General features: G+C 32.9%; 1 protein-coding gene across 3 annotated transcripts in view; it reads right to left on the bottom strand.

Moving 5' to 3' along the window:
- Positions 1-1,312: 1,312 nt before the first annotated feature.
- Positions 1,313-10,892, bottom strand: part of UBE2D1 (ubiquitin conjugating enzyme E2 D1) — a 39,880-nt gene continuing 30,300 nt past the window's right edge. For 2 of the 3 annotated variants that reach the window (XM_027594217.2, XM_027594203.2), the window contains exons 4-7: positions 8,413-8,490; positions 7,244-7,349; positions 4,056-4,149; positions 1,313-3,326 (exon numbers count right to left, since the gene is read on the bottom strand). In XM_027594217.2, coding sequence (XP_027450018.1) covers positions 3,233-3,326; positions 4,056-4,149; positions 7,244-7,349; positions 8,413-8,490 — 372 coding nt within the window. In that variant the 3' untranslated portion in view covers positions 1,313-3,232. The remainder of the gene's footprint in view (positions 3,327-4,055; positions 4,150-7,243; positions 7,350-8,412; positions 8,491-10,892) is intronic. The other variant, XM_027594211.1, reaches the window with a different exon arrangement.

Here is a 10,892-nt window from a genome sequence, read left to right as displayed (position 1 = left end):
GCCTGGGTGGCTCAGTCATTAAGCATCTGCCTTCGGCTCCAGTCATGATCCCCGGGTCCTGGGATCAAGCCCCGCATCCGGCTCCCTGATCCGCGGGAAGCCTGCCTCTCCCTCTCCCACTACCCCCTGCTTGTGTTCCCTCTTTTGCTGTGTCTCTCTCTGTCAAATAAATAAAATTAAAAAAAAAAAAAGATTTAAACTAAAAAGATAAGCAATACTCTTGTATAACAGACAAAATCCAGCAATTTGAATACACTGAAGCTCTATTTATATGGCCATGGCTAAAGCATTGATCACATTTTCCATGGCTGGTTCTAGTAACAGGACTGATGATTCTACAGCAGAACTCAGAACTTCATTGACTGAACTGGACTTTGAGTCCAATTCAAATTGACTACCAACAAATAAACATGATAAAAATAGTTTCATAACCAAGAATCTCTTTTAATCTGAGAGGAAAATTAATTTCCCCAATCTTTCCACCTTAAAAATACAGAACTGTGAGAGCAGGATCCTGCAAAACATCAACAGCTGAATCGTGTACAAAGATAAACTGATCACTGAAATAAAGTAATAAAAGAAATGAAAAACTACATGTGGTATTTTTATCAAGTTTTTTTAAAAGTTACTCTTGAATATTAACTCTTAAGGTTGCCCTTGTGCTCTGTGTTTGTGTTTCTCATTTGATACCTTATGATACTTTGCAATTGATAAGTAGTTGATCTACAAAATAAATTTTAAATTTTCCCTAAACAGTTTAAGGACTAGGGAGCAAGGGGGATAACTTAAAGCAAAAATGAATAATTATATATGGTTTACATAGGGAGGTGTAAAGCCTGTACTTCAAGAATCATATGCAAATATGGGAGATGAGGGTGAGGTTGTGTTTACAACTTGTATCTCTGACTTAACTGTATGTGACAGTTAACTAGTGTCCAGAATTCAACTTGAATATGGTTTTTAACTGTCTTGAAACATCCAGGACTTCAAGAGGTATGATCCTAAATCTCCAAAAGACTACCCATTTTCCTCATTCCAAGGGTCCCTAAATTAATGGTTACTTAGGGAGGAAGGCCCCTGACTTCGGACTTGCAGTTGTACAAGGTAACTGATATATTCTTTTTTTTTTTTTTTGGTAACTGATATATTCTTTCAGAATTTAGCAAAAACGACATAACTAAAATGGTGACTTGGTTAATCATTATGCCACCGTTGAACTCTTAAGGTTTTTATTTAATTATGAGAACTTGTGCTCACTCCTCTGGAGTCTGGTTGTACAATTCAGATGTAAGCAAAGGCAAACAAGAATTAGGCGAATTTCAAAACCTTTAATAAAGAAAAAAAAAGGACACTTCCAAAAATAAATGCCACACAAATCAAAATTTTAAAAAAAGTGAAAGATATTCAAGAAACAAAATTCTTTACTATCAAAATATACTAAACACTTAAATCTAATGAAGTTGAGTGTAAATTCTGGGCGAATGTAGCTTATAATCATATACCTAAGCAGTGTTTTTCATGATATGTTTGTTTCAAGACATTACTTAATATAGTTACTTTTTAAACCTATATTTTCTTAAACATCCATTTCACAATTCATTTATTTATTTTTACATTCATTTATAAAAACACATTTTCTAACAACGGGTTATTTTGTGCTTTAATAGTAATGATCCATGGTAAAATACTGAAGTGATTTAAATGCTTTACTAATGACTACATCCATCACAGATTCTTGCACACTTAGACAGCTACTGCAATAGTCCAAAGAGCTACAACTCTTCTTAAAAATGACACTCACTCAAGTTCGGTAAGCATGCTAAATAATTAGAAATGTATTTTTTTTCCAAGTTAGAACATTAGAACTTTCTAGCTTTCTTTAAAATCTGCAAAGATAACCTGCTTATTTAAATCACTTTTAACTGGAAATTTATAAAAACAGAGGAAAGCATCCTTTTAGAATTTTCTTTATAACATCTATAGTAAAAAATGGATGTCCTCTTTCAAACTGTGATGGCACTAAACTACTATTTTAAAAATTCTAGATTTTAAAATGTTAAGAAATACAATGTCCATTCCACCTAGAGGGGCATTTTAATAGTTAAAATATTTTTCAGGTCAATACTTTCTTCAGTGTGGGTGACACTGCCTTATACTCATCACAGTACTTTAGTAAATGATCCACTTAAAATGTGATCCAAGACAAACCTCAACTTACTCTAAATTCTCTTCTATAACAAGGGTCCAATGTGTATCATCCTCCAGACTAATAATACAGTAAACAGATACAAACCTAAAAGCAATAAAATTTATATAATTAATGGCAGTGAATGCCAAATACAACTCATTCTCACAATTTGGAATTAATTTTCATGCGAAATTTTATAGTTTTGATCCTTACTTATAATAATTTATTTCTTTAAGTAATCAAGACAAATAGTAGAAAAAGCATTTTATTTATATGGAAAAAGCTACATTAATATCTGTAAAAGGTGTCAATATAATATCGCCTATACAGAAAAAAAACTCAAATGTGAATAGCATCAAATAAAAGTTACACATCTTCCTACTTAGCAGTGCAATTAATTCACATTGCAATAAAGTTAAGTCAAGTATAACAAAATCAAAACAAGTGTTTCTCCATAATCAGGATACTGAGAATTACAGTGTAAAGATCCTTTCAGGTTTAAGAAATCTGCAATCAATCTACCGAATACCCTAAGACAAGGGAGACAATTAATTCACTTAATTACCAGCTGTTGGGTTTTTCAATACTGTTCACAGGAAAAAGGTAATGAGTTGACATACATGTAAATAGAATATATTTAGTCTATACAGTAAAAAAATACAAATTATAAAGTGAGCTAACAAAGAATGAAATCTGAATACAGATTTATAAAAATGGTGACATCTTAGACAACACATACAGTATTTCTCATGTAAAAACATCTAGTTTCAGCAAAAAATAATCTGGTTGCTTTTCAGATGCATTGCAGATCTTGTAAGCCGAAGATACAGATGTCCAAGTATCTTAAAAACCATAATAAATGTCTTTCTCAATGCATACAAAATGACAAATGCTCTCATCACAGTCTTAAGGGTATTTTTAGAAGTTTGTTTTGTCTTGCTTCAGAAATACATGTAAAATGGGTAAAAATCAAAGGATTTCATGGTACAATGAAACAGTAAACAGTGCTCAATTTACTGCTAATGTTGAAAAAAAACCTAGATTTTACAGTACTCTGGTATATAGGAAATATTTTTTGATTTTACATTGCATATTTCTGAGTCCATTCTCTTGCATGTCTGTTGTATCTGTAGGCATACAAAAGGGATATAGTAAAAACATACAAATTTAATCTTTTAGAAGACCTATTTATATAAAACTGTATACTCTACCTTTTTATACTTAACTGCAGTAATCATTCATATGCCAATTATTGGGTCAATGTGACTTAGGCTCATATATTAAACAAAACAGAGGTGATTTTTTTGACTGATGGATTTCTCTATAACCAATATAAAAACATGCCTAAATTACAAACAACAAAATAAGAAATCAATTTCTAACAGAAATCTATAAAACCCTGAATGGGCATTATCTGTAAACTACAAATGAATCAATGGTACCAGCAAGATGAAGCAGCTTGAAAATTAGGTCAGTTTGGAGGGGGTTAGGGATAACTTCTCTTCCTGGGAGAAGATAAGGAATACAATATTCAAGGCTTCCAATTATCAAATTCTTTTACTTTAAATTTACTACTTAAAACTATATATGTAGTTCTTTCCTATCAAAAAAAGACATATTATGCAAATGCAGAACATGTACTATTAAATAGTAAAGGACTAAACACTATGTGGGAAGGAATAATATCTTTTGTAAAAAAACCTAATAAGGTTTAAAAAGAAAGATTTCTTCCAGTGGAAAGATAAGCAAACTTCGTATAAGTACAATAAACACAATTAAATGTACTTAAATATTTTGATAATACTTATGTTTTGGCAGACTACACAGAAATACACCCATACAGAAACTAATATAAGTAAACACTTACTTTTCTTTGTCTGATTTATAGATTTGTGCAATATCTGGTACTAAGGGGTCATCTGGGTTAGGATCACAAAGTAGAGAACATATGGACAATAAAACTAGATTGAAAAGAGAACATCACATCAGATAATGATCTTTCTGCTTTATAACAATTACATATATGAAAATGACTTTACTGAAATTAGACAATGAACTTAGAAAGAAAACAAAATAAAATGAGCATGTTAAATTACTTTTTAGACTAACTTTGTTTAGGAGCAGATATTTCTAATTTTTTAATTAAAAATTATAAAATTAGCATACAATGTGTAGAATACAAAATTACTATAATTTTTGAAGTTGTAAATTTAATTTGAATTTCTACTTATTTAAAAAAATGTGCATTTATAAAGTAACTATTAACAACATTTAATCTGAAGAGTTCTCTATAAAAATAATTTTAGGTAACACATACATACACCAAATATGGTACCTAATCAAAACATTTTTAGAACAGCATCCTAACTTTAGATATTTTTTTTTTTTTTAAGATTTCATTTATTTATCAGAGAGAGAGAGTGCACAAGCACGGGGAGCGGCAGGCTCCCTGCAGAGCAAGGAGCCCAATGGGGGACTCAATCCCAGGACCCTGGGATCATGACCTGAGCCAAAGACAGACGCTTAACTGACTGAGCCACCCAGGCGCCCCTAGATATTTCTTAAAGATACTTTTGTACTTTAATGAGGAACTGTTCGTTTTTTATTTTATTTTAATGCAGAAAATCTATGTTCTAATCAATTCAAAGTAAAGCAAACAAATTGCAGTTAACAGTCCAAACCATTTTGGACTCATGTTTATGCACATTTTTTTACTTTGGCTTTAGTGCTACAGTTTGCCTACAAAGAAGAAAGATTTGTCAGATTTTTTTCAAAGAATCTTCTTTCCATGTCCATTATTTGTACCACACTCAAAAATAATGTGAACAGTTATCAATACATAACCTGTATGTTTTAAAATATAAGTGAAAATTGAAAAAGTAGTTTTCTTGCCACATCAAAATACTAATTCAAATAGCTACATTTTTAAAAACAATCTAAGTATCAGAAAGTAAGGAACAAGGACTCTGGTTCCTGATTTGTCTGTCATGACAGACAAAAGCATGCCACCGCTTCTGAGGAGTATGAGGAATCTTTGGAAGAATATTTCATCTTCACTTTCCTCTACTATGTTCCTTTATCTTTTCCTACTCTTACAAATCCACAAGTGAATTTATAAAGCAGGGTTAATTTCTTAAATGACACAGAAAGGGGGTTGCTAAGGGCTAATGAGAAAAATTAGTATTTTATTCATCTTCCTTATCTTCCATCTACCTACTAAAATTATAAGCCTTTTATATTAAACCAATAGGGTAGATTATCTGGGCTCACATCTCCAGAGTTTCTAGACTAAACTCATGATAAAAAGCAAAATAAGACCTTTAAAATATAAAAAAGTGAAAAATGTACAAATAAGCAAAGTATAAGCTACCTTATAAAATAAGCAAGAGGGAAGTTCCTCATTTCCCACTCCTGCTGCCAAGAGCCATGTGCTCTGATTTCACTATCATGTACACAAATCAGATGTTTTAAGATAAAGAGAAAGGTAATAAGGAGTTAACATTCATTTGAGTGCCTTCTATGTGCCAGATGCATAGTGACCTTATGTGGTAATACTCTTATAATACCCATTTTACATATGAGGACACTGAGGCTACGTGAAATTCTTCTTCAAGGGCAGTTTCCAGAAGACAAGAATACTAATTAATATTTATAAAAAGCTACCAATGTTAGAAAATTAGTGCTCAACATCTGGCAGTCTGCCATTTCTTTCATTTTGTGGTACCATTCCAGGAAAGATTATATTAATTTGAATAACCCTGTGACACAAAAACTTTCTTGCATCTAGTGCATAACAGTTACACTATGTGATTTTTAAAAAGACACTAGAATCAACACAAACATTTTATACAAACATTTTAGGTCAGAAAAACTGCTATTCATAATAACTAGCTGACATGAAGGGCTACTACTTATTTAATATTTGAAATAATTATCACTGTGGACCCTGCTTCCTATAAATCTAATCACTTTTAAAAATAAGTTAAACATTCAGGTAGCATTTATTTATTTATTTATTTTTTAAAGATTTTTATTTATTTATTGAAAGAGAGAGAGAATGGTAGAGAGAGAGCATGAGAGGGAAGAAGGTCAGAGGGAGAAGCAGACTCCCTGCTGAGCAGGGAGCCCGATGCAGGACTCGATCCCAGGACTCCAGGATCATGACCTGAGCCAAAGGCAGTCGCTTAACCAACTGAGCCACCCAGGCGCCCTCAGGTAGCATTTATTAAAAAGATTTTTTTTAATGAGCATAGATTCATTCATCCCCTGAATCCTTCAAGAGAAATAATTTTCTTAAATTTTATAAAAAGGGAAAACCACCAAATTACTTCAGGGGCAGAAGCTTCTAACTCAAACAGTATTTTCCAATGGTCAGGTTCTCTTCTGCTAGAAAAACAAGATATGAATTAAGAGGGCTGGCACAGCAAATAGAATTGGCTAGTAACAAAAAGGCTTCAGAAGGTCTATGTCACATCTGATAATTTAGCAAGAAAAAGGTATGTATCTGTTAAAGCTGAGAATCCACATGGATTATGTTATCTGTCATGATAATGTTATTGGTTATTCAAAGTTTAGACTAACATGCTAAATGTACTGCTTAATTCCAAAGTGTGAAATGTGTCTTTCATTTTAAATCATTTATCAGCCTAATCTGGCATTTCTTCTTAGATGAAGTAAGAGATGTAAAGCTTTACTCATTACATCAACAATCCCATTTAATAAATGCGACAACTGGTCCTAAAATCTTATTTTTACTCTGTTTCTCTTTTAAAGCCCAAACTAAAGGGGAAAAATGTCAACAGGCTCATCCAAATTTCTAGCTCTAATGTATTTAAAGTTTGTCTCATTTTATCATTAAGATTTGCCCGTGAACCGCGCCGAGCTAACTGATAAAAGCAAAAGAGCAACAGAAGAGCTATGAAAGCAAAGCAAAATCAAAGCAGGAGAAAACAGTAGACTGGTTTTTTTTTTTTAAACTTTGGTCCCTAGATACTTCTGCTATATTTTTCTTGTCTCACTGTTTTCAACAGTTATAAATCTGATAAATGAAATTACCTTTTGATACAGTCAGAGCTGGTGACCATTGTGACCTCAGGATATCAAGACAAATACTTCCATTACTGTTTATGTTTGGATGGTAAATTTTTGTTGTGAAAGCAATCTAAAAACAAAACAAAAATGTGACAACCCACGAACTATGAACAAAACAGAACCAATTTGCTCTAGAGTAAAATGTCCTCAATTTTATATGACCTTAGAAATGTATTCAACAACAAATTGAGCATCTACTTTGTGCACACATAGTTTTAGCTACTGGGAGTGTGAAAGCAAATAAAATCAGTTTCCCCTTGCCCCCCAGGAATTGAGAAGTATTTTAGAATTAATAAATAAATCTGTAATTGCTGGTATGACTAGCTGAGTAGTACTCTAATTAACTATGGCTTTCATCATCCCTCAAAGTAATCCTTTCCTTAATTTGATTATCATTTGATACCTGCAGTGACACTGGATCTAAAAATAGGGTGCCAACCCTGTTCCAGAGGAAAGTTGAGGGGCCTCAGCCTGTTACCTATCCTAAAGAATCTGCCGAGAATTCTAATCTTCCACAAGAGTTGTTGTTATATTGTTTCATATATATGTTAATCAGGTGTTTTTTTTAAAAATCTAAAATAATTATTCTGAGTGGCAGAATTTGTTAATAAACTTTTCTCTCACTGATGTCACCATCATTTATTTCCTCTTCAGATCCAGTCTTAAATTTAATGTAATAAGAACTCGTTTTTACTTTTCCTACCACACTTAGTAAAGGGACTAGGTCGTATTTATTTTTGTATTCCCCAATGTAACAACACTGGAGGTGCTCAATAAATTTTTGTTGAATAACAACTTAAGAACTCAGAAATAGGGCCAACTTTCAAAGATAATCAATCCCCTGAATAGAAAAGTCTGATTCTTGACCATAAAAAATTTCCCAAACTACATATATCTAATGAGGCAAGGGGAAAAAGGTAAGGAAGCTAATATATAGTATAACAGATACTGCCTTTTGTCTTACAGATATAGTCCAATATTTGAGTAAGAAAGCATATTTTAAATTCAGTGATTTTTACAGAATAGTTTGAACATGCTAATCTACCCACAGTCTTTGACGTCATGTACATATCTTGGGGTAGAGAGTAAAATCCCTGACAAAGGAGTCACATCAATCATAAAAATGAAAATACCTTTGGTGGCTTAAAAGGATAGTCTGTCGGAAAATGTACAGTGAGAAAGAAGACTCCACCTTGATAGGCGCTATCAGGCTGAAATTACAAATATTTTGCATCAGTGATTACTGTATTTATTTAATAGCCTAAGATGATTTTCCCCCAAATAGATTTGAAAAAAAAAAAATGCCATCATTCTGTCCTAAGTTCAAATCATTTACCTTGAAAACAGGTTTCTCTTTGCAGGTATGAAGGAAGAATCTCCAACAATCATGACGACATCAAAGTTAAACACAAAAATAGGACACACACAGTGGTGTGATTTACACAAACAGATCTTTTTATGAGTCTAGAGTTTTATAGACTGGTATACACACAAGATTGCTTTGAGAAAAGAAGAATTTTCTGCAGCAGTAATCAGTATGGGAAAAAGGGTTTGGGCTAGTATTTATTTACCTTCTTATTTATAAAACTTAAGATCTGATGGTCCTTTTCTTTTTTAAGATTTATTTATTTATTTTAAGAGAGAGTGCAAGCAGGGGTAAGGGCAGAGGGGGAAAGAGAATCCTGAGCAGACTCCCCACTGAGCAGGGAAACTGACATGGGGATTGATCCTATGACCCTGAGATCAGGACCTGAGCTGAAATCAGGAGTCCCACGCTTAACCGACTGAGCCATCCAGGCGCCCTGATGGTCCTTATGGGACAAGAATAGAGATGAACTAAAAAGACCGAGTTATAAAAAGGAAAGGCTATGTGACACACAATCCAGACCTCCAATCTTCACTTAAAAACAGTTTATAATATAATGTGGAAAATGCAAAAAAGCTCAAAATAAAACTAGATAAATTCAATATTCATTGAATCAAATTAGGAACAAACTTTACAAGAGGAATTTAAATTTGGCCAGGTTTCTTTTTTTTTTTTTTAAAGATTTTATTTATTTGACAGAGACACAGTGAGAAAGGGAACATAAGCAGGGAGACTGGGAGAGGGAAAAGCAGGCTTCCCGCTGAGCAGGGAGCCCCATGAGGGGCTCAATCCCAGCACCCTGGGATCATGACCTGAGCTGAAAGTAGTCGCCTAATGACTGAACCACCCAGGCGCCCTGAAATTTGGCTATATTTCTTTATGGTAGTTAGAAAATATATTTAATGTTATAAGCAAGAAAAAATGATAAAGAAAAAAGGTAACAAAATACCTAAAATCTTATTTTAATTCCTTTATATATACACACATATATATTCCTATATATATGTATATATATATAATTTATTTACTTGTGTATTTGAGAAAGAGAGCATGAATGGGGGAGGGGCAGAGGGACAAGCAGACTCCCCACTTGAGCGGGGAGCCGGACATAGGGCTCAATCCCAGGACCCTGAGATCATGACCTAAGCCAAAGTTAGATGCTTAACTGACTGAGCCACCAGGTGCCCCCTCCTTAATATTTAATTACATTTATCATGTTATATTACCACTTTGGTAATAATAGCAAGACTATCATTACTTCCTCAAGTTTCTGCATATACATTAGAAGACTGTACTGTATAATTATTCTTACTATATATAGTTTAATTCTAGTTCATCAAAACTCATAAGGAATGTAGAAAATGTAAGTAAATTCAAATGATATTATAGAATGGCATGTTTGCATTACTAAAATAAAGGGGGTATGAGTAACATAACTGTAACCATTTGCTACTGTGATTCACCTAAGAAATATCTGTGAAGGGTTATAATTCAAATGGTAAGGGTGGGCCTTTAAATAATAGTATTTTGAAGGTTCTTAGTAAGCAATGAAAAACAAATAACTATATTCTTAAAGTTGTTATTTAAATAAATATATTGCATTTTACCCTTAAAAAAACTAACTTAACAGTTTAGTAATTTGAGACACTTGCCCAGGACTCCTGCTCTAAAGATTCAGTAATTGTTGTTCTTAAAAGTGAAACACAAGGCAATATGATTAAAACCTCTATGTCTTACTAGATAAAATTCTTTCAGGGGAGGGAAGAGAGAATGATGTTCATGGAAGCAGGTTACCAGTATATATATTCTCACCCAGAAAGTAGTCAATGCCCATTCTTATGCAATCAGATTTTTGTGCCCAGAAAGAAAAGTCTGTTTCAAGTCATAACTGCCTCTTAGGTATAGAAAGAAATAATCTTAACAAGGGTAGTAAGTGTTAAGTAAAGCCAGTCATAAAATAGCAGATAATTTTGAGTTCAGTACAATACAACAAAACTAAAAACAAATTCACAAGTTGGCAAAGATAGATTTGTTGCAATTATCTCACCAGTTCTCTCTCACACACAGGAATAGAGAAGACAGTTTTTGCAAACTGGTGCTTGTTACTTGCAGGTATTCCATTACTGAGTTAATTAGACTCATTTCTAACCTACTAAAATTGGTTTTTTTCCACTAAAATTGTTGATGTGAGAATAAGTATGCTTAGTTCTGAACAAATGACTTTTGTGTTTAAAAGCAGATAAAGCC

This window comes from Zalophus californianus, chromosome 15, assembly GCF_009762305.2.
Source record: "Zalophus californianus isolate mZalCal1 chromosome 15, mZalCal1.pri.v2, whole genome shotgun sequence".
NCBI lineage: Eukaryota > Metazoa > Chordata > Mammalia > Carnivora > Otariidae > Zalophus > Zalophus californianus.
Note: the sequence above shows the minus strand (reverse complement) of the source record. Positions and strands in the feature narration are given on the sequence as shown.